At 36.4% G+C, this 25587-nt stretch overlaps 1 protein-coding gene across 1 annotated transcript in view; it reads right to left on the bottom strand.

The window, feature by feature from the left end:
* EYS (eyes shut homolog) overlaps nucleotides 1-25278 on the bottom strand; it is an 870143-nt gene extending 844865 nt beyond the window's left edge. The window contains exons 1-3 of the mRNA XM_065834576.2: nucleotides 25145-25278; nucleotides 5240-5401; nucleotides 2935-3138 (exon numbers count right to left, since the gene is read on the bottom strand). Of these exons, the coding sequence (XP_065690648.2) occupies nucleotides 2935-2961 (27 nt within the window). The 5' untranslated portion in view covers nucleotides 2962-3138; nucleotides 5240-5401; nucleotides 25145-25278. The remainder of the gene's footprint in view (nucleotides 1-2934; nucleotides 3139-5239; nucleotides 5402-25144) is intronic.
* Nucleotides 25279-25587: the final 309 nt, after the last annotated feature.

Genomic DNA, 25587 nt, shown 5'->3' with positions numbered 1-25587 from the left:
CTTTAGGTAAATGCAAATGCTACTAGCAATACACAGCAGATCTGTTTACCAATGCAGTAGTAGAAAATGTCATTTTATGTGCTAAGACTTTCTAACAGGTCCCCAGATTGTTTTTAACAAGTGATTCTTTATTTCCCTGTCACTTCTACCAAGCTGAAGGCATTGGATTTGTCTATTGTCTATGTTCATTTTGTTTTATCTATTTTAAATCCTTGAATCATATTATTTCACTGTTAAAAAAAAAAATTGAACAGTTTAGAAGTTTCATCATTATTTGTAGAAACAAAATAGCGACAACAATCTTCTTCACAAAAGTGTTTTGAAATCTCAAGTCTCAAAATAACACTAGGTGTGTTGTACTAGTAATACAACATATTATTGAGTATATTGTCTCACTTACAGCAAAATAATCTAATTTATGAAGAAATCTATTGGAAACACAATTGCATGGATGATTCTCATTTTATTTCTTCAGAATTAGTAAAATTCTTCTTTCACAGATGATCAGAAACTATAATTTCCATTCCGTCATCTCACATGATAACACTGTTTTCTGGAAAGCATGACAATGTTAATGAAAATTACAAAAGGAGAGAGTCCTGCACTTTTTTGTTATCCCAGAAGTTTTCATAGTATAGTATCAAACTATACATAATATAGAATACTTTCTTCAATCACTGCCTCAGACAGTGAAGTTTTTTCTTCATTTTTTCTATATAGACACCTATACTCCAAAACCACACTACCTCTTATATTATGGTCTGAATATGCAGATATGTCAGAGTGAACAATCATATGTGTAAGGCCAACAATGTTGTTTGACAGCTGTGAGTTTAATATCTCACAAAGAACAGTGACTTTATTAGTGACAATATACTATTGTCACTATACTATTAATTAGCACAAGATGCCTATATTTCTAGACTTCAGAGAATTTAAACCTAAATTTAGGAACATGAGAGCTTACTGGATACTCTAACAACTAAGGCTGATTTCAAAGCCAGTGGTCAAATTTATGTTTGAAATAATTACTATTTACAGTGAAATCACACATCATTGCATGTAACATCAGAGTCATTCTTATCTGTTTCAAAGTTACATCTTTGTGAAAATGAAAGTCACTGTAGTCAAAAAACTTATCAGTTGCTATATAAATCAAAATCTTTAAAAATATTAATAAAGGAAAGGTTAGCATCAGATTTATTCTGCACTTCTGCACTGTGCCAGTTAACAATTAAACAACATACCTGAAAGTCTAAGTATTTGTGTTATAAAGATACTCATTATTTTATATTAAGAAACCAAGAGCTTGAAAAAATGGGGAAAAAAATCTAGATGACTACAGACAATGGTACTCCAATATGTAAGAGAAAAGAAAAAAAAAATAAAACATCTCGTGAAGTAATCTTTTACTCTAAATGAGAAGTCATTAGAGTTCTTTTCCATTCCTATTTTTGCGTGTATGGAATGCTTTTTAATTAACAGACATTATGAATACAATATATTTAACAGAGGTAGTTTCTAGAGAATCACTTTGTCTCATATTGAAAGTAAATTCTACCATCTGAGATAGAAATAGAATTATTCTTTTACATACAGCAATTTATCTTGAGAGCAGCTGCACCTCTATAGTCCTTGAGAGAAGAATACCCTCAATGCGACAGAAGCAACCATTGAACTTCAGCCTGATCCCAGAAGTGTTAAAACAGAATGAGGAAAACACTCCTTGCACCTGTGAGCATGAAATGTCTCTGTTCTTCTTCTAATCTATGGACATAGCACCCACAATAATTGTTGTCTTCCAAGCTATTAGTTCAATTCTTAAGCAACAGTAGATATGATATTTTGCCTTTTTATTTTGTCCAAGGTCTCAAAGTGATCCAATGTGATGAATTCACAGGAAAAATATTGCTTGGTATTTACATCACAACAGTGTCTTGAAGCTTGCAGTCATTAACCAAGGTCACATCATACCAACCAAAATGAAACCAAACCAACCAACCAAACACACACAGATAAGTCTTTCCACAAAGAGCTCATGACTGACAGCTTTATGACTACTCATATAAAAGGAAGGCAGAAAACAAATTGGAAGATGGCTTTCAGGTTCATGTCAACCAGTGGTGTTATGGAAGGGGATCTCATAGTTCTATTGCACATGTCATAACACTGTAACTGGTGTTAATAATGAAGACATGGGAAGTTATCTTTCCATCCTTCCAAATTCTGCATTGAATGACATCTATGAAGTACTTTGAGATGCTTCATGAGGAACTACTTATATTACCAACCTCAAAATATCAAAAGAATAAATTTGAGTTTCACTGCACAAGCACTGACATGAAGAAATCACACTAATGTGGTCTTTAATCTGTCTTGTTTTGTTTGTTTGGTTGGTTTTTTGTTTGGTTTTGTTTGTTGTTTTGCTTGGTTTTGTTTTTTTTTTTTAGTCTTTCAGTTTATAATGCATGCAAGATTACAAATGCTTCTATGCTTCTTCAACCCACCTCTTCCTGATATTTAGAAAAAAATAGGAAGGACACATTCCATTTAATTACCTTCCTTTCTGCTTTCCTACCTCCCAATGAAACTCTTTGAAGTAGTACTGTGATTTGTGGAAGAATAACTACAATGAAATATAACACATTGACCGATATCTAACTTAGTGCAGTAGTTATACTTCAAATTTGTAAAAATTGTTACTTATACCAATAATTATCACAAACTCTAGTTTTCAAAAGTATTTTTTGATATTCACAATGACATCAATATCCATGCTGATTATTATAGTCAATCATTGTAATCAGTTATAAAAACTACTGTTATTCAAAGTAACTCCTAATATTTACCTAAATTACCTTTCCTTTCCACCTCTGCTATGTTTGAGTTTTTTTCTCAGAAACCCTGAAACACTTTCTCAGTTCTTTGCATTACCTGACAGTCTTTTTTCCGTTGAGTCATGGCAAAGAGGAAACCTGAGCAGGTTGCAGAGAATTTTTTACAGTGGGTTCTGAGGTCAGTTCTGTCCTGCTGAACTGTGTTTCACAAATTCCAGAAAAGAAGAAATTTCTCACATTATTACAAATGTGACATATGTTGTTCCTTAGTATTTTGAGGTTTCAAACCAAGGGGGAAGATCTAGGCAAGAGGATAAGAACATCAAGAAGACTGCAACTGTACAAGAGCTTGGATGAAGCAAAAGTTAGAAGAGTAACATTCATAGATATTGAGTACTAAAATCCATGGTAGACATTCCAATTCTATTTAATCAACCTAGCCTTGACTAGTGGGTTGTGTAATTCATTCTCACTCATCTGTGTCACTAATTGCTTGACTTTTTGTTTACTTTTAAAATGTAATGATACTTTAACATACCAAAGTAGTAGCTTGTGTATAAGAACAAATACGTTAATCCTTAAAAGAAAGGTATCTGAAACAATCGCTTGTTATGCAATAGCTCAAATCTTAGCATCTCCATCTGCATTACAAACATTAGCTAGTTAAACCTCATTTACAACTAGCTGAAATCTTTCTTCTTGACAATATATTCAATGTGCAAATACATATTCTGTACATAAATTCCCTGATTCACATATAACTCTTGTAAATGAAGCTTTTACATTGTATTTTCTATACAATATATTAAAGAAGAAAGGCACAAGATGAACTGGAAAAAAGGTATAATTTTAGTTCTAATTGAAAGTTGAGATCACTCCCAAACATGCAGTGATTAGAGTATTTGTGACCTCTTTATTTGCCTAACTGATAACGCTCTCATCTGTTGCTGTGGAAGTTCTTAGCTTTTTCCTAGCATTTTTATGCAACACATCAGATATCCTAACATTACTGGGATTTTCATTTAAGTAACTGGTCAATAGTAACCAAAAGTCACAAGTAGACCTGTACTACAACATATATTACATAAATAAGATATTGCATAAAGAATCTCTAATATAATTTGATACAGTTATTTATTAACATTTATACAGATACTTGTTTTTTTTCCATTTTAAAAATAAAACTTTCTTCTTTTCAAAAAAAAAAGTCCTACAAAATGCTTTAGCAGATTTATCTGTGGCTGAAGCACACTGGTGTAAATTAAGAGTGTGTACCATCCATATAAAAACAGAAGTTACCTCTTGACCTTACTGAGAACAATAATACTTCATGGCTTTAGTACTACATTTTACTGGGGAAAGAATATGAACTCATTTCATCTGTAAAGTTGCTCTGTTAATGACTTATGTTTAGTCTAGTGACTTTAGCTGATTTTCATTACTTAGTTTGCAGAACAAGAAGGCTAAAAAGTCTTCTACAAAATTTTCTATGTATTCATTAAAATAATCTTATCCAAGAGGAAATTGAGAAGACAGAAAAGTGACTTTACATTAATAAATGAGTATTTGGGAGAATAGATTCCTTGTTTAAATAACGTTTAAAATAATTTATTGAAAAGTATTAGAAAAAAAGATGAGCAGTTACTACTAGCTAACCAAAAACATCTTGAGCACTTGAACTGACGTCCACTGAGTGACTGCAAAATAAAATGCCAGATAAAATTGTGATAGTAGCTTCAAAGTATTGTACGTAGGCAAAATAATCCTAGCTCTATGTACAGAGTGATTGGTTATAAATTATCTGTTCCCACTTGGGAAGGAAATATTGTGGAATCGGCTCAATAAGTTATATGAAAATAGCAGCCTTTTTTTCACTGACGTCTAGAAGGTCAACAGAAAATAGAATAATTAAGAACAAAGCATAGATCTTTATTTAGCCACTGTTTAAATACTTAATACAGTCTTAAACACGGTGGCAATTCCCTTGTAATCTTTCTTAAGTGGAGTCATTAAGACTAAAATGTAAAGAAAAGACAGTAGGAACATTCAGAAGTCTAAAAAGGCTCCCATATGAGGATGGACAAAACTCACAATCTTTCATCTGATATAGACAAAAACAATGGACATTCAAAAACTGGATTTAATCTTTCATTGTGCTTTAGCCTCAACTGACAACTAAGACCATACAGCTGTCTCCCCCTCTGCAAAGTGAGAAGGGGAATGAATCAAAAGGGAAGAGAGAAACTCGTGGGTTGAAATAAAAATAACAGGACAACAACGGAAGAGATAATAATGATAATCATAATGATAATCATAATGATAATGATGATGATTATGATAATAATAACAACAATAATAATAAACAAAATACAAAATAAGGAATGCAAAATGCATTTTCTCACCACTCAGTGACCGATAACCAATATGCCCTTAGCAATCGCCAACACTGATCCTGTACAGCTGGTCCTGGAAGAGCAGATATTCAGGAAGCAGTTCTCACTAACACAATCGCATTGAACAGCTGGCCCCATAAGAGAGAGTGCAGCAGTCTCAAACAGCTGATCCTGGAAGAAAAAAAAAGAGATAAGAGCAGGAAAAGTCAGCTCCAAATACATACAAAGCATGATGGTAATTGTAGGGAATAGCTCATTGGCCAGCCTGGATGTCAATCTAGGTGCTGTCCTGTTATGCTCCCTCCGAGACTCCATCTGCACCTACAGCTGCAAAGTTGAAAAAGTCCTTGGTATCCTTGGCAACAGCCAAAACATCAGTGAGTCCTCACATTATTTTCACACCAAATCCAAAACACAGCCTGCCAACTGGAAAGAAAAATAATTATGTCCTAGGCAGAGGGATGGAAAGTTCAGTGTGTTGTCATGTTGTTCTCATACTAAATCCAAAACAAGAATGTGCTAGTTGCTAAAAATATTGCAACTACTGTGAAGAAAATTAACTCGATCCCAGCAAAACCAGCACACCATTTAAAATAAATTTTACCTTTGAATTAATGATTTCAGTATGGGTAAGAAGATATCAAATGTGGATACTATAATAAACACGGAATGTGCAACATTGTTAAGAATTATTACCTAGCTGGGAGAAGACAGCACATACTGCTTATCAGAGACACACAAATCTGATGTGACATAGGTAGTTCACAGAATCACAGAATCACAGAATTTTAGGGATTGGAAGGGACCTCGAAAGATCATCTAGTCCAATCCCCCTGCCAGAGCAGGAACACCTAGGTGAGGTTACACAGGAAGACGTCCAGGCAGGTTTTGAATGTCTCCAGAGTAGGAGACTCCACAACCCCGCTGGGCAGTCTATTTCAGTGTTCTGTTACCCTTACTGAGAAGAAGTTTCTTCTCAAATTTAAGTGGAACCTCTTGTGTTCCAGTTTCAACCCATTACCCTTTGTCCAACATTGGTTGTCACCGAGAAGAGCCTGGCTCCATCCTCATGACACTCACCCTTTATATATTTGTAAACATTAATAAGATCACCCCTTAGTCTTCTCTTCTCCAAACTAAAGAGCCCCAGCTCCCTCAGCCTTTCCTCATAAGGGAGATGCTCCACTCTCTTAATCATCTTTGTTCCCCTGCGCTGGACTCTCTCCAGCAGTTCCTTGTCCTTCTTGAACCAAGGGCCCCAGAACTGGACACAATATTCCAGATGTGGTCTCACCAGGGCAGAGTAGAGGGAAAGGAGAACCTCTCTCGACCTACTAACCAACCCCCTTCTAATACACCCCGGGATGCCATTGGCCTTCTTGGCCACAAGGGCACAGTGCTGGCTCATGGTCATCCTGCTGTCCACCAGGACCCCCAGGTCCCTTTCTCCTACGCTGCTCTCTAATAGGTCATTCCCCAACTTATACTGGAACCTGGGGTTGTTCCTACCCAAATGCAGTACTCAACACTTTCCCTTGTTATATTTCATTAAATTTTTCCCCGCCCAACTCTCCATCCTGTCCAGGTCTCGCTGGATGGTAGCACAGCCTTCTGACGTGTCAGCCACTTCTCCCAGCTTGGTGTCATCAGCAAACGCTGATAGTACGCTCTATTCCCTCGTCCATATTGTTGATGAATATATTGAATAATACAGACCCCAGTGCTGACCCCTGACGCCTCCAACTAGACTTTGCCGCATTGACCATGACTCTCTGGCTTCTTTCCTTCAGCCAGTTCGCAGTCCACCTCACTACTTGGTCGTCCAGACTGCACTCCCTCAGTTTAGCTGTAAGGATGCTGTGGGAGGCTGTTCCAGTTAGAAACTTGAGAATAATGAATGAAATACAGACCATCTTACTAACAACTATCTGGAAGTTTGCTGTGACATCAGTCTCATCATTTGGGAGCTAAAATGCTGATACAGTCTCCTTCATCATTTCAGAGATCAAAATATTTAAGAGGAAGCTGAAGGCACAGGGGATGAGAATTTAGATTCTCCCACCAATAGAGTTCCAGGTGCAAAATCTTCACGAGCTGGAAGGACTGCAACAGAATCATAGAAGGCCTTCAGCTGGAAGGGACTCACAATGACCACCAAGTCCAACTCCTGTCCCTGCATAGGACAATCCCAAACTTCACACCATGTGTCTGAAGGCGTTGTCCAGTCTCTTCTTGAATACTGACAGTCTTGGGGCCATGAGTACCTCCCTGGGAATCTTGTTCCGGTGCTCCATCACCCTCTGAAAGAACTTGAACTGAAAGAACTTGAAAAACTTCAAAACAACTAAGCGCTGCTCAAGCAGATTCTCCAAAATATGTAGACAGGGAAATCAAAGAATACAGGCCACCTTTTGGTGAGCATCTTTGAAAACAACTTGGGGCTTCTTAATCTTGAAAGGCTTTCAGAATAAGATTACACAGTAAGAATTTGGAAATCTTACAAATTTTGTTTTCTAAATGCTTACAGATACTTTCAATGGAAAATAAGCACTTCCCTTTAAAACTCATATGAGACTTATTTCGACTTGATTTAAAACAAACAAGACCACTTTGACTTTTTGTTTTGCCTTGATGAAGAAAAAAAGGCCACTTATAGAAATAAGAGATCATTTTAGTTCAGCATTCCAGACAATGTGAAATTGCTGAGTTCCCATTCAGAGATGGTACACTGGTTTGCTTCAGGCAGTAGTAACAAAATTCTTTCTCTCTACCTATCCTTCATTTAATGGATTGATGTAAAGAGTTAAGGTTCTATGAAGTGAAATCAACTAGATAAAGTAGGAGAGGCTCAAAGGTGTCATTACAAGCCGATTATCATTAAATAAAGGTAATACTGGTATCATGACTGTCTCAGTATTCATTCAAAATTTTCTACTCAATTATGTTAAATACAGTTTTATTATATTCTGTCCTATACTGCTTAAAACTTCCCTACTTCATCAGTTTATCAGACTTGAGATGAAAAAAGGTTCCTTTACTTGGGAAATCTCTTTTCTCTCTACTCTTTGTGTTACCATTAGCTTCGAAATACAGCTCAAACAAAAGATACTGAAGTAGGGACAATGATAAAGTGTTCAGTAGACCTTAGGGGTATTTATGTTTCTAAAAATTGCCTACTACATCCCTCAAAATAATTTGGCAGCTAAACTTTTATGTAATTCGACAGATTATTTCCAGATTTAGGTTCTGATATAAACATTTCAGCTACGATGGGTTCACCACTGTGCTACAGACACCCACTACATCAATATATTTAGCTATCACATTCAGTCTTTCTCGATAGAGGAGAAAGGACATGTCCTTACATGGACATGGAGATATCTTGCACGTTATCTTCCTTCTCCTTTCAGCATGCAATTTTTAAAGTAAAAATACATTCAGGTTTTAAGACATGTTATGTCAGTGATTGTGTAATGTTGATATGTAGCTCTTTTTGTTCAAAACTCTTATTAAATATTTCAGCTATGTATCTAATATGGACCAAAACTACATTATGAAGAGAAAACAAGAACAAAAAGTTATTCAAATGTGCTAGTTCAAAATTATAGTCAGTTTTTTAAACTTCCACCTTATATATTTGACTACAATTAAAACATACTGGATTTTTGTATCAGTTAAAATCAATACCTTATGAATTATTATCATTGTGTGTTTAACACACCTATGCTGTATTTTTTTTTGCTATATATCCCTACATTTATACGCATTTGTAAAACTTTAAATAGTTAAAAGAAACATAAAATCATATAATAGTTTGAGTTGGAGGGGACTTTAAAGATCATTAAGTTCCAACCATCCTGCCATGGGCAAGGACATCTTCCACTAGACCAGGTTGCTCAAAGCCCCATCCAGCCTGGGCGTTGAACATTTCCAGTGATGGGACATCCACAACTTCTCTGGGCAGCTTGTTCCAGAGCTTCACCACCATCATAGTGAACATTTTTTTCCTTATATCTAATCTAAATATGCCTTCCTTCAGTTAAAAACCATTACCCTTTGTCCTACCACTTCTTGCCCTTGTAAAATGTCCCTCTCCAGCTTTCTCGCAGGTCCCTTTTAGGTACTGGAAGGCTGCTGTAAGATCTCCCTGGAGCCTCCTCTTCTCTGGGCTGAACAACCCCATCTCTCTCAGCCTGTATTCATAGGAGATGTGCTCCAGGCTTCTGATCATCTCTGTGACCCTCCTCTGCACTAGCTCCAACAGGTCCATGTCCTTCTTATGTTGGAGACCCCAGATCTGGACGCAGTACTGCAGGTAGGGTCTGACGAGAGCAGAGGGGAAGAATCACCTCCCCTAACCTGCTGGCTATGTTTCTTTTGATGCAGCCCAAGATACAGTTACCTAAGTCACAACCTATTCACTGATCTTCATTGGTACTATATTTTTGTACTTTCTACTGTCCTTGCTAAAAATTATACTAAGAAAAAAAAAAGTTACATTAATGTTGTGTTACATTTCCTCTGCTTTCTGTTCTTTACTGGTATTTCTTCCAGAAGCATAACACAGAGTTAAACTACCCAAACTACCAAAAAACGTTTGAAGTCTGAAGGGCTGTGAAAGTTTTACATATTCCTGTGAACTCAATGGGTCATGAAAAATTTGATGTCTCGCCTTCTTGACAAAGATTAACAGGAACAGAAGATGGCTTGGCATGTATCCATTTTGTGACAAAAATTGCCATGAGAATACAAAATAGCACAATATTAATCCAATCTGATGAAAATGATGGTAATGAAAATGAGAAATGGCATTAGCTAAATCCATTTTCATTACTGTTATGATTGCAATCTTGTAGCTCTCAGATAGTATGCTGAGTGAAGAGATGTATATTTTGAGCCACTTTTTAAAATGTCTTTGATGAGCATCTCCTTACCATTATGAACCTTTTCATTCTATACTTTTAATTTTTGTTTTAAAAAGCTTTTTGATCAGTTCCAGGTATCTAAACTTGACAGCATATTTATCAATGCTCCTTTAAAATTGTCCACAGAAAGAAAAACTAGGGAGCTCTGAAGAAACTGGCATTGCATGACCTGATTAGTGAAAATGCAGAACACCCTATGTTTGCAGTGAAGATATGTAAAAATGCAGAAAAAAAAAGGGTATAAAACTGTAAGTGCTTATATCAAACTCATTTTCCTTTAAAAATGTCTTTAAAATATTCAAAAAAATAAAATGTATTTTTTGGATTCTAAGTGCTTTAAGATACTCAAATTGTCAACATTTTTTGTAGCAGTAGAACTGACATCACATTTTAAAAACTGTGATATAAGTTGAAAGATTACTTTCTCATTGTCAAATTTCCAATTTTATTTACATGGAATTATTTTTGTATGCTTTTCTGACTGTGCACAGAAATATTTTCTCACTAATGTAATGTTTAACTTTGCTTAGTGTGGATTAGGAAGAAATAAGTCATTATATGGCATCGCTAAAAGTGAACTTATTGTAAAATTATTAGTTGTTAACACAGAAAAGTTTAAAATATATGTGGCTTAATATCTAGAATGATCACTCAAAAGCAATCTCAAAAGAACCACATCCTTATTTTAACAAGACTACATATTAACACTTTTTTTTTTTTCACCACCTCATTTCCTACAGTGAGATTATTTGGCTGTATGAATAGTTTTAGTTGAACTTCTGTCAGCATTCAGTTTTGGAGTATAATTATAATAATGGTCTAATTATTATTTCAAAAGGAACAATTCTAGCAAAAGGTAATTATGCATACCCCACTCTTCAATATTTTTCGCTCTACACTTCCATGCTTGCATTTTTGCAAAGCTTAAGCAACTCCCTGTGGTTTGATTTCCCAAGCACCACAGAACCTGATGCTTCAAGAACAGGATTACCCGTAATCCATAAATACAACTCCATGTTTGAACATAAAAAACTGAGTAACCTAACAGTTGCACAGCTGATTTGAGTATTCCAGCAGGAAGCTCCACATTTGTGTCTCCAGCTTTTTGCATGGACTTCGCATAATCACATTATGTCAGAGATTGGAAGGGACCTCGAAAGATCATCCAGTCCAATCCGCCTGCCGGAGCAGGAACACCTAGATGAGGTTACACAGGAATGTGTCCAGGTGGGTTTTGAATGTCTCCAGAGTAGGAGACTCCACAACCTCCCTGGGCAGCCTGTTCCAGTGCTCTGTCACGCTCACTGAGAAGAAGTTTCTTCTCAATTTTAAGTGGAACCTCGTGTGTTCCAGTTTCAACCCATTACTCCTTGTCCTACTATTGTTTGTCACCGAGAAGAGCCTGACTCCATCCTTGTGACACTCACCCTTTATATATTTATAAACATTAATAAGGTCATCCCTCAGTCTCCTCTTCTCCAAGCTAAAGAGCCCCAGCTTCCTCAGGCTTTCCTCATAAGGGAGATGCTCCACTCCCTTAATCATCTTTGTTGCCCTGTACTGGACTCTCTCCAGCAGTTATCTGTCCTTGAACAAAGGGGCCCAGAACTGGACACAATATTCCAGGTGTGGTCTCACTAGGGCAGAGTAGAGGGGAAGGAGAACCTCTCTTGACCTACTAACCATCCCAGGATGTCATTGACCTTCTTGGCCACAAGGGCACAGTGCTGGCTCATGGTCATCCTGTTGTCCACCAGGACCCCCAACTCCCTTTCCCCTTCACTTCAATGTGAATGAATACCTATTTTCTTCTAGAATAATGCATTTTATAAATATCTCTATTTTATGGCAAACCATGAAGTGCTGGAAGCACCACTGCTACCTCCCACCTCCTAGTATTTTTTCCTGAAAGCCTACTGAAAACAGCATAAAGCAAAGCAGAATTCTAGCCAACTCTGCTTTGGAACTGCTAGAGAAAGGCAGGAGTGCCCTTTGCCTTTCAGAAGGAGACAGAGTTGGCTACCTTCCAGCCAGGTTGTTAGTCACTGTAACCATTCCTGGAATTTACTGGCCCAGCTCCTTGACTTCTGTGTGGGAATTGATGGCATGATGTCTAGCATTTTGTGACTTCCTTTGTGTCCATGATCTCTAAGAACTCCTGTTCTCCCCAGTATCATAATAAAGTTACTGCAGAACAATTTCTGCAAATAAAAATCCAGGATTTTCAAATTATTTCTGTGACATTTTTTGAATAGAAGAAACAAAATGCCTGGCTATGAAATTACCTCAGCAAATAAGAGTCTTGCTTGTGTTTATGGCTAAATTATGGTAAATACCATCCAAACACAGGGTAGAGACCTCTCATAGAATCATAGAATGTCCTCAGTCGGAAGGGACCCACAGGGATCATCAAATCCAACTCCTGTCCCTGCATAGGACAACCCCACAGTTCACAACGTGTCCGAGGGCATTGTCCAGTCTCTTTTTGAACACTGTCAGGCTTGGAGCCATGACTGCCTCCCTGGGGAGCCTGTTCCAGTGCACCAGCACTCTCTGGGTGAAGAACCTTTTCCGAATGTCCAACCTAAACTTCCTCTGGCACATCGTCCTGTTATTCACTTGGGTTCTGTCATTGGTCGCTAAAGAGAAGAGTTTAGTGCCATCCCTCCCTCCTTCCTTTGTGAGGAAGCTGCGTACCATGATGAGGTCTCTCTTCAGTCTCCTCTTCTCCAGGCTGAACAAACCCCATGACTTTAGCTGTCCCCTCCAAACTCTTCACCAACTCTGTATCCCTCTTCTGGACATTTTCTAGTAGCGTACTATCTTTTTTATCCGCTGCCACCCAGACTGCACACAGTGCTCCAGGTGAGACCACACCAGTGCAGAGTGGGACAGTCACCTCCCTAGAGCAGCTGGCAATGCTGTGTTTGATGCACCCAAGGACACAGTTGGACCTCTTGGTTGCCAGGGGACACTGTTGGCTCATGTTCAACTTGCCATCAGAACCCCCAGATCCTTCTCCATAGAGCTGCTTTCCAGCATCTTGTCCCCCAGACTGTATGTACAGCCAGGGTTGCCATGTCCCAGGTGCAAAATCCTGCGCTTACTTTTGTTGAACTTCATGTGGTTGGTGATTGTCCAGTTCTCCAATTTGTCCAGATCCCTCTGCAGGACCGCTTGCTTTTGTTGAACTTCATGTGGTTGGTGATTGCCCAGTTCTCCAATTTGTCCAGATCCCTCTGCAGTACCTCTCTGCCCTCGAGAGTGTCAACAGCTCCTCCCAGTTTTGTGTCATCAGCGAACTTGCTAAGCAATCTCTCAAGTCCTGAGTCTAAGTCATTTATAATGACATTGAAGAGTACTGGCCCTAAGATGGATCCCCGTGGAACCCCGCTAGTGACCGGTCACCAGCCTGAGATCACCCCATTTACTAGACCCCTTTGAGCCCGACCCATTAGCGAATTGACCACCCACTACATTGTGTATTTACCAGGCTGTATGCTGGACATCTTGTCCAGGAGAATACTGTGAGAGACAGTATCAAAGGCTTTACTGAAATCCAAAAAGATCATGTTGACAGGCTTCCCTTAGTTGACTAGGTGGGTAATCTTGTCATATAACGAAATTAAGTTGGTCAGGCAAAACTTTCCCCTCATCAACTCATGCTAGCTGGGACCAATGACACTGGGACTTATGATATTCCTTTCGCCATTCCCACCATAACATCAAGAAATTTGATGTCCAAAGTGTAACCAGAACGTCCTGCCATGTTAGTGTACCACAAGCCTTTTTGAGACCAAGATACACAAAGATGAGGCAGCTCTATTGCAACCTGGACATCTACAGCAGCTGGCCAGCAACTTCCTTCTGCATGGCCTTATCACTGGAAACTGAACAACATAAAAAATGATTTAAAAAGCATGACAGTACAGGTCAACTACAAACCCACATAGAAGATTTTCCATCATACACTAATCTCATAAAAACATATACAACATCTTAAAGTTCTAGAACAGAATTTGTTTCAATAAGAAGATATTTACTTGGGTATTTGCAGTCTGGATCCATAAGCTCTTCTTAACATCCATTTCCCTCTTTATAAAAAATACTGTATGCAAGCTATATTCTTAAAAGATACCAGGAGTATGATTTGTTGCATTCTATACCCATGACTTTTCAAGTATTTGAATTTATCTTTTTTCTTTATTAACATATCTGTGAGTTAAAGATCAACGTATCACCCAGATTTTTTTATTAGTCTGAGTCCTGTTTGTCTTCTCCTGCAGCTGGAAGCAGTGATACATTTGCATCAAAACAATATATGGAAAAAACACAGAACTCAACCTGTATTCACATAACTTATTTGCTATATAATTCTTCAATTTTCAAATTAGAGTCTCGCCTTGTCCCATATGCCTTATCCTACAACACAAAATCTGCCTTTGGAATCCTAATAACATTCAGAACTGACCCGTTATCTTTAAAGCAGAGTCACCATTACTCTTCTCTTTTTTTCCTCACTACAGTTTTGAAGCTTTGAAGTAAAAGAAAGCAGATAAAGTATATTGATTCAGAATGTTATTGAGCAATACCTCTGCTCAGTGTTTCATATCCTTTGAGCAATTATCTATTTTTTAAAAGAAAGTTGCTCCATCTTCACTTGAAAAGTAGTTTACAGATTCAATTGCAGTGACTCTGTCAGGGAAGAGTAAAATTCTACATAGATTATATAAAGCTCATTTCAAACTTTTATTCAAAAAGACCCTTGAAATATTAACTAAGTTGGCTTTTGTCTCTCTTTCTTACCCATGGAGCCTTTGTGCTGTATCTAGCTTTCTATCTGCTTAATGATGTCAGGATGCTGCCTCATAGGAGGCAGCTGATACAGTTCTCCTAATGAACAAAGCAGTCTCTCCAGGCAGTGACATCAGACACTGTCTTCAAGGTGATCCAGGCTCTTATGAAGAGTTAGTGTTATAAAATTACATATATAGTTTCTTGAAAGTCATATCTAGGGCAGTTTTTTAAGAGATCTGTGGCAGTGTGGACAGCAGGGTACCACAGCACTCAAATCTCAGTGTAGTTAAAATAGAACTACTTAAACCAAGAAAAAGCTGCATGGTCTGCACCATCTGAAAATTGGTCCTGAACACCCAGATTCTTTGACTGAACTTCTTTGTGTAGGTTCAATGATTTTTCTTAAGGACAGCTGTTATATTAAGCTGTAGTGCCCTTCACTAGGTTTCTGTGTCAACTGCTTGACAAAGTACCATACTTCTCTGTTCCCTGTGCATTTTAACACTCAGATGGTAGTCAGGAAACATGATAGTACCTAGCTAAATAAACATACAGGCTTACAACTGCTGTGATTATCTGATTGGAAGAGAAAATTAAAAATAAATAAGTAACTAAATGTAAGGTATTTAGCAATAGATGAACTGAGTTGTGATACTTCCACAAAGAGAAGGAGCAATCATACATATATATAAGATTCAGAAAACCCTAGAAATTGGATTAACTCGAATTTGGGAGCACAAACTCTCTTAACCATAATTAGGAAAGCAGTATTCTGTGTAGAATATGAAAAACAAGGTACTGCATTTTCACTGAAACTATACTAATTACCTCTCATGGCAATGTTTCTTCCTGAGCAGATATTAAAAATAATTCAATATCAGACATTTATTTTGATAATTTGAGGAATTAACCTGTGCATATGTGCATGTGATTAATGTTTGCTGAAATAATGAGTTCTTTTTATTGTTCTCCTGTACTCTGGTCATCTAGGTTTTCAAAGATTATGTGGTTTTTTATTAGAAAGTGAGGACCTGATGCACCTGGTGCAGTTTTGTATTTGACTCCAAATCAGACTGAATAAGCTTTGCTTCAGTGAAACAGTGAAGCAGGCAAAACTCAGGCAAGGCATTGATCTGCAGGAAAGAGCAAGGAGTGGCATTGTGTTTACACTAAACACCTTTAAAAAGGCACATATCAAAAATACAAGAACAGAAGAAGAAGGACACGTTACTTTTTGAACAAAAGCAGTACTTTTCATTGTCACTCTTGCTGAAAGTGATGGAAATTGGTCACAGGTGTAAAAAAAAGAGATTCCTCAAAGGCAAGCAAAGGAGAGGGTTCTGTTCATCTGGAATTCTGAATCAGTGTGAGCACTTCTGGATTTCAAGGAAACTGAGGTGATAGTGATCTGTGTATATACCTGACCATTTTTGGTAGATCTGAAAGTTTCTCTAATTGTCTATGAGTGCTTATATATATCTGTATATGTATTTCAGAAAGACTTCTGCAAAAATCTGTCTACATAATTCTGCTGCAATACATTCTTCCTGAAAGATTAAGCAATATTCCATAGTAACAAGAAGAATGGCAATGCCTGCATCTTTGCTACAAGACAATTTTGGTAATTCTTTTAACTTAGGGATATCATAAGTGCTGTTTCAGACCCCATCTGCCACAGGTAAATATTCTGCTTTGTGTCTAACAGCTACTGAAAAGACTGTTCATAAAAAAAATGGCAGGCAGATTATGTCCCATTTCATTGGTGATAATATCTTAGAAACTACTGGTTGCTCTCTGTCCTGGTTATCATTACTGAACCTTACAACTGCTCTAACTTTAGCTGCAGTAGTGTTAGAAGCAAAATGGACCTTCTGATGATGAAAAGCAGTGTTGTTTTGCAGTTTCTAGTACAATACAGTGTCTAAAATAGTGTCTGTATAAGAATACAGTTTGTATAAGTACACAAAATGATTGCCATCCTGCTGATGAGCTGGGTATAAACAGTTTACATCTTGAGCTCAAGTATAGCATTCTTAGAGGGCCAGAAGTACATATATACTCTCTGAATCAGTCTCATAAAAAGATATACACAACAACAAAAAGCAGATTTCATAGAAACAAGGAGACATAAAATGAAGACTACACAAAGTGGCATGATGTAGAGGTAGCACTAACACCTCTAATTCACTGTGTTGAATTTGCGCCTGGTATAAGAATGGATTACTATTGACATTTTTTCAACTTTTGCATCAGCATGAGATTCTGCCAGTAACATTTCATATAAATATGTTATAAAAACACTGTGTAAAAATGACTTTCTATAAAAAAATAAAAATTCAATAGAAAGTAAATATGCAATTCAGTGTGGTGCCTTGATTGCAGTACTTGCTTGTGTCTTTGTTTTTAATAAGATACATTTTGTGTGCAATCCTCGTATCACACTGTGTTTGACTTAATGTGTGAGGCACTTCAGTATGGCATGATTGTTTTGTTACTTCAGGCAGCCCTCCAGCTGTGGGCCAGCACTTGGTCAAACTGATTCATTCTTGGCAGGAAGCTAAGAACACATAACACTTTCAATTGTACATTATGACTTTGTGGGGCCATGGTGGTAAGTAGCCAAAAGTCTTATCTCAACCCTTTCAACGGTGTACAGTTTGGCCTGCTAATCTGTCACAACCTCTGCTCTTAGAAAGGGGTGGGTTAATGGCAGTTTTCAGAAAAAGTTGTTAAGTTTACAGTGTTTCTATATTCTCTTATACAGTATAACTACTCTGGTCAATTACATACTGACTCTCATTCTCATGACAATGGTTGTAACGAGAAAAGGAAATTGTACAGCATTAATCTTTTCTTGTGATAAAGACTACTACAAGGATTTGAAAGACTACAAAATTAAACCCACCCTCTTAGTAATCTTGAAATTGTCATCTGCTGTCCTCTTCAAATGCCATAAGGGGTATGACTGCTTGGACATTATCAGTCACAAAAACAGAAAACAGATCTGTGCTTCCTTCAACACAGTGAATCACCGAACAGGGATTGTATTGTAACAGATAAGACTGTTACTTATACAAATTATCCGAATAAACAAGCAAGAAATCAGGTCTTTCAATTTAACTAAACAAGAAGGGGTAGGGATGACAAGCAGAGTTGGGCCAAATTGACATTTTGGCAAAATACTACCTTTTTCATATTGAGACGAAAATCTGTGTAATCAGAAGGATAGATGTTCAGTCCATCCTGCCAGTCTCATTTTTAAAAAAGTTTTGCTTTTTCAACATGTTGCTATTTTTCATCCTCTTCTCACTTGTTATTAAGGCTGCTACCTGTAATATGTCACAAAGTAAGTCTGAAAATTGTTCTGTTTTTTTTGTTGGTTTGGTTTTGGTTTTTAATTAAATATCTTGGCAATTAGGGTAATAGGCAATAATATTTCCTCAAAATGAAATGAAAGAATATATTAAATTATTCCAGCGACTAACATTATGTGAATAACATACCATAGTCTTTTGTCAACATGGAAGATAAAAGTTCTACAGTTTAGAGAAATTAATTGGCGTATCAAGCATCCTTCATGTTGTAGTCATGGGCTTTTAGGCTGTGTAATATTCATCTGTGAGCATTACTGTTAACTACTTTAGTCATCTTGCTCTACTGACTATTTAGGATGCATTAACACTAATAGGCTAAATTTCCAAACCTTGAAGACAGTGAGTTAGCCTGACATTAGCTTGAAATAAAGCAATTGAAATGCAGAATGGAAGAAGATCATGACCAAACACACTATTATTTATATGATCTGAGTATTGCTTCAAAAGTTGAACTCAAAAAATCTTTTTTTTTTTCTTGCTTATACGAATATACATCCCTCAGGACTACAAGAAGCTAGTCTAATTCTCAATTACATCATAATCTTTGTGTGAGTAGCCTGTAGGTTCTTCATCTTTATGTACAGCTAATTGTTTTTAAATACAGTTATCTTCAGCTAAGATAATCAGAAAATGAATATATTAAAGACTGTGTGATGTTGCACTTGTGGTTATAGAAGCAAGAGAAGAAGAGAGCGAGGGAGTTTTACTTCATTTTGCTTACTTTAAGGTTATTCACCACAAATGAAGCACAATAAGCACCTTGGTGTTTCGGGGTCCAATTCTAGAAGCATCAGTTGCCTCTTAGGATAAAAAACAGTATTTGAATCTGTTTTAAAAACAAGAGAATAATTCAAGACTGTGACAAGGTCACAATGTCCTAATACTTTTCCCTTTTATGTTATAAATCCTTATTTAATTTTCGCTACATAGATCCAGCTTGTACAGATGCAAAATCTGACACTGCATGAAAATAAATTATTTCCTAAGTGACAACTGGGGAAAATATGGACACATTGTAACAGAAAGTGATTCATCCATGTAGTTGTACAATTATAAGGACATAAACTTCTTAGTGATGAGATGTCCTAAAGGTGTCCTTCTTACTTGTACATGAGTATAAATAACTACTGTGCTTTCAGCAATCCATCATTTATCTGTAAAAGAACAAACATGAATGGTAAAGTAACAGAGAGAGAAAATAAATTCTGATCAATAACATTACGTATGGGCTACTGTATGATTTGCAAAATGTCAGGAAACTGTCCAATTAGGTTTTCACCTGTAGTGAGCATAACGTAATGCTGCTCACCATGGAGAAAGAGTTAATGGGAAACACAGTCTCTCTCATGAAGATCTGCCTTTCCACTGAGTTTAATCCCCCACCTACAGACAACAAATAGTAAACAGATTAATCTGATAAATATAGAGGGCATTACAGAACGTAAAGCTAATGTCCTTATGTGATAAGAAGAGAAATTCCTTTTAGAATAAGTATTTTTCTAATAAATTTTGTCTTCAAAATTTGCAGAGATGTGCAGGCACCTGACTCGTACAGTTTTCACAATCTTTATGAGGCTCCTATTTACCATGTGATTCATGCCTGTGTAATTCAAAGGAAAATACCCTTTTATGAAGCTCAGAAAGGTGCAACTGAAAAAACAAACAAACAAACAAAAAAAACCACAACAACAAACAAAAAGTGTGAATTTATTATTAGCTGTCATCCTCTCATTTTATCTCTCATTTCAAGAAGCATTATTATCTGAAAGGAAACAATCTGCAAATTGCTCAGAATGTTCAATAACATACTACTTCAATATGTCCAGTGACAAACATAGATCAAGATGGAACTAGGAAACTGTATTTGCTTAACAAGTAGGATGGCTTCTCCATCGTCACACCCATTTAACATATAGGTAGGTAGTTTACTGTGAGATTAAATATCCCCACCCCATACAGCTAAAGCTCCAGGGACACTGAATTTCAAAAGGCGTGCCAAGGGGAGCATGGCACTTCAGCAACATTGCTCTCCCCACAGCCTTCTCATCTGAGACACCCATGCATGTTGGCATCATGATGAGGTTGCCATTAGGGTTACTGTTACTGTTACAGTTAGGGTTAGGGTTAGGGTTAGGCTTCTGAGAGTCACAAAGCCTATAGTTCCAGGGACACGGTGGCCGCAAAAGGCATGCCAAAGGAAGTATGGTACTGCAGATATGTTGTTCCATCCACACCTTTTTCACCTGGATCACCCATGCATGAAGGGACCAGAGCCCAAATTGCTGGGTTCAAACAGCATTAGGGTTAGGATTCAGGGAGCCACAAAGCCTACAGCATCAGGGGTACTGGGGCTGTGAAAAAGCACAGCACTGTACCGACGCTGCTTCCCCCATACCTTTTTCATTTGGGCCATGCATGCATGTCAGCACCTGAGCTGAGACTCCCATGGAAACCCCTATTAATCTCTTGACTATAGAAGAAGATAAATAGCTCTACACTTTCAAAAGTATTACCTATCTTTCCTTTCTTTTGGAAGATTAAGATCTTCCAGGCACCTTGAAGTCCTTCTTCCTATGAAGGCTGAGCTACATAACTCTCATTTCCCACCTAATTTCTTGATTTTTTTTTTTTTTTTTTAATAGAACAGCACTTTGTGCACCAACCCAATAAGGGAAAGACTTGTAACTCATTCCTTTACCCAGGAAATTTTAATGCATATATCTCATCAAAGTCCTACCTATATGCTATTAGCCTTGTAAGAAACATGCACTCAATCTGTGAAGCAACCAGTGTTCAACAATTTTAAGTCCTTTACGATAAAAAGAAGACAAAGTCTATGAGCATCTAACGAAATAAAGAAGGCATAGACTACCTACCTTGCAACCACTTATGTAAGCAGCTTTATCCAACCACTGCTTTCACGCTGCATAGTATATTCATCCTATTTAAGTTTTGCTGTATTGATACATAACAATGGCAGCTACTATCTTCCAAATAAAGATTTCCAAAGAAACACACTGTCTGGATATCATAGAAAATTATAGCTAGCAAAAGACTGGGAGGTCAGAAGGGACCTAAAGGCACAGCAGCAGTTTGGCAATGTAAAGTATGACAAGATATTTTACAGCCTGCATCAATTAATATAATTTATAGAAAAAAATGAATCTTTGTCTTTTTTGATTTAATAAATAATTATTATGATTTATAATTGCTGCAATAATTGGACTGATCCAGAAAGTCAATATTCAAGATGTATTTATAGCTAATAACAGCTTCTTCATCATGTACCTTGGAAATCTTTATTAACCTTTCACACTTTAGTATGAAATTTACGTTAAATACATTTTAGGATGAAGGTGACTTTTACCACAACTCTTGTCCAAGGCCTGCTTAGCAATATATATATGGTCATCAGCACTTTGAGTGACAGATTGTGATCTAATCTGGCATTCTATTTGCACAGGCAGCTTTTCAGTAGATTTGACATTGATCGTCTGTCCATTTGATTTGTTAACTTTGCAAAAAATTTTGTTTGTTTATTTAACAAAATAATTAAGGTTTCCAACTTATTATAGAAAATACTAACATTTTGTATTTTACTTTGCCACAAACATCTTCCAGGTAAGTGGTTTTGGTCGGTAAGACCAATGACATTATTTTTTTTTCTCTATCAACTCTCCATTGCTAAATGAGCATCAGGAATTTGGGGCTCAAATGCGACTAATTTGACTGGCACAAAATAATGGATGCTAGACTGACAGAAGGGGGAGATACCAACAAAATGCATCAGTACGGGCACGAAATTATGTTGCTGCATCTATCACCATCAGTTCCTGTCAGCATGTCCACTCTATAATAAATCTTATTTTCTTATAAATCTTCTATCTACCAAATGTTTATTAAATATATATATATATTCAGAAACTACAAATCAAGACAATGTATGACACCAGAAAGAAAATAAACAGTCCAAAATGTTCTGAGGAACAAAAATTATCTAGCATTACATTAGCCCAATATAATATTATTTAATTTTTTACATTCATCACATACCATTTACATAGTGGGGAACTATTTTAAAAAATAAACATTAAAGCCTACATATTTTTCCCTATTAATGTAAAAGCTCACTGATACTATTTGGGAATGTGTAAAAAGAATAATAACTGTAGGAAAACATGGATGAAGCTGTGTCCAAATGTCCACACAATATCTGCAACAGAAGTACATACAAGAAGTAAAAAAATATATTCATGATTTGTTAAAATGTGTTTTTTTGTTTGTTTGTTTGTTTGTTTTTTGTTTTTTTTTTTTTAATTTGGATTACTTTTGTATGATCTAAAGAAAAAAAAATACTAAATTGTTAACATTATTACGAATATCAATGAGACAGGAGAAAATTAAGATACAGATCAACTCCCTGTATTGGTTCTCCAGGCCAAGTAATTTACCAATGCCTAAACAAATAAATTCTGCCTTCATTTAGCCTTAAATATTCAACTGAGTTCCCATGAGCAGAATTGTTTCTCCAGAAGCACTTTTTTGAAGAGGATTAATTGTTTTGTGTTTAGAGTAACATGATCCAAGGTCCAGCTAGGACTACAGCTGTAGTAATTGTATTATGAAAATAGACAAAAATGTTTATATCAAAACATCAATTACTTTTTTGAAATATCTCCAGTATAGTAGAAAACTACCAACTCAATTTTTAAGAAATAGAAATTATTTTTAAAAGCAAAGGTTGATTAAGAAACTTGCCAAAAATCAGTAAAAGGGTGGCCTGAGTTCTACAGTTGGTTCTGCTTAGACTGGTGGGCCCAGAGTGCTGCCCTGTATTGGGAGGACATACAGAGATCTTGACTAATTTGAGGTACTTGATGCTTTGTGCCATTTGTAATGACCTCTGTGTGGCCAAGATGAGTGGGGTTTTTGCCTTTCTACTGATCTTTTCCATTGCTATCTTCATATCACTTCAAAAGCCAGATCTGTGCCAAAGTTGTGGTAAGCGTGGATTTTTTCCATTCCATGCTCATCCTCAAATCAGTACAACGCTGCTGCTAGCATAATACTATGTAGTCAAAGGTGCGCTGATTTCCTACACCCTTTTCAGTTTTACTAACTAGATACTTCAAATGGTGGGTTTATTTAACGCTTCTTCACAGATGGGTAAACACCAAGTGACATTTTTGTGGTGTAATGTTATGAACCTAAAACACAACAACTTATAAAGAAGGTGTATGTGTCTTCCTAGATTTAAAACTTTTCAAATATGTCATGTTAAAATGGTATTCTATATTTATAACAAGTTCTCTGAAAATATTTACGTGCCTTTTATATTATTATCTTCTCCCATATCACACCCTTCTTTAGGAAAGAGACCAGTTCATGTTACTTGGAAAGTCTCTATCATTGTTCTGATTACTTCAGAGAAGAGGTTTAACCCTTAATTAGTTGAACATGGTATTTTAATGAAATTGCTTAAGGACTTCTGAGAAATCCTCAGAATTATTTAGCAAATTACTTACAAATGAAACATGAAATTGTAGCTATAATTTAGCTTTCACAGTTACTTAAAGATTAGTATAATACATAATGGTACAATTTTAGAACAGAACAAATATAATTAGAAGTAATCAGTGGAGATGCCTCTACAAAAACAGCAAAAATGCTGTTTCTATAAAAGGTCTTAATACTTGCTACAGTGTCTCTTCCTCTTAGTGGTATCCTTTCTCATTAAAAAAATAAAGGAACATATTGTCATAAATTTATAAACAAAGAAGATTATTATATCAAAGTATTACCTTTTTTTTTCTTCCAATTTTCAGAAGTATAACAGCACAATCTCTTAGTTTAAGTAATAAAGCCACAGTCACAACTGTTTTATTCAACCTATGTCATAGCTTTCATGAATAACATAGCCAAATTTTGTACACCAAGAAATGACAGCAATTCAAGTTTATTTATGAAGGTGTTTTTAAAAATGTATCAACTACATTTTGTATAAATATTGCTTCCAAAACATGGATATGGTATCTAAGAAAGATTCCATAAAGACATCATGCATGTTATCAATTGCTACAACAAAATTAGATCATAAAAGTATAATGAGAAAGAATGGGTAATTACTAAAATGAAACTCAAAACTCCACTGATCTTTGAGCTTCCCATGCTAGCTGGGTTGGTTTTCTATTTGTTTTATGAAAATTTGTCTGTCTTAGAAATGAAAAAAGCTTATTTCAGCAGATGGTTTCTTTGTTTTAAGTGAACAGAGAAAAGCTTTTATTTAGAATATGTTAATAAGTACAAACATTCAGCCTCTAAATCACATTCAGAAGCATTTGCAGTTTTTCTCTATGGAAATCATACATGAGTTCTAGTCACAGTTTTTAATTATTATCATATATTTTGAGTCAAATACAGTTGTCTGTTCTGTGAACAATAACTTCTAAAGCAGTTCCACCCTACATAACTCGCATATGACTTGCTATTGTCAGCCTGGAGAAGGATAACAGCGTGAAAACAGCAGCATCAAAACTAACTTAAAACATTTTGGGAATATGTTAATCCTGTCAAATTTATAATCAAATGACAGTAAAATTTTTCAAGATTTGCTGTCTTAAATAAGCACTAAAATCCCTGTAACGTCTTATGCTTTACAAAGTAAACTCATAAGTGCGTGTACAGGCCTACATATAGCCCAGACTTTATCTTTCTAATCTGGTGATGAATACAGCAGGCCACCATCTGGTGTGCGTGTACACCAACAGCTAAAATACAGTCCTCTAATTTAGTAAGCACAAACTTTAACTGCTACTTACCACTTCTTTCCAGATACAGAAGCTCTCAGATTAAATCTGCCCAAAAAACGTGGAAAACCAGTATAACATTAACTGTTTTTGTTCCGGATTTCAGATGCAGACAGTGAAGCAGGGAGAGCTCATCTGTTGCTAAGGAAACCCGACGCTGAGGATTTAATGACAGCATCAGATGGTATTGTGCTGGAGATTGTCTGCTTGATGGACTAGACAGCTAGACAGCAATCCTACTGATAAGAAAAAACAATTAATTTTGAATGTTTCCAATTTGTTTTACCAGAAGAATAATTTCATTGCCTCAAATGTATTAATTTGATCATAGATACAAAGAATTAGCATGAATGTTAGAAAAATATTTATCAGTGAAACATAATCTCTCTGGAAGCTCTTTAGGCAGGTAACTAATCTTCCTAAAACCTTTTGTCACGGAGGCACCCCGAGGCTAA

Source organism: Patagioenas fasciata, chromosome 3 (genome assembly GCF_037038585.1).
Source record: "Patagioenas fasciata isolate bPatFas1 chromosome 3, bPatFas1.hap1, whole genome shotgun sequence".
Lineage (NCBI taxonomy): Eukaryota > Metazoa > Chordata > Aves > Columbiformes > Columbidae > Patagioenas > Patagioenas fasciata.
This window is presented reverse-complemented; position numbering and strand designations above follow the sequence as displayed.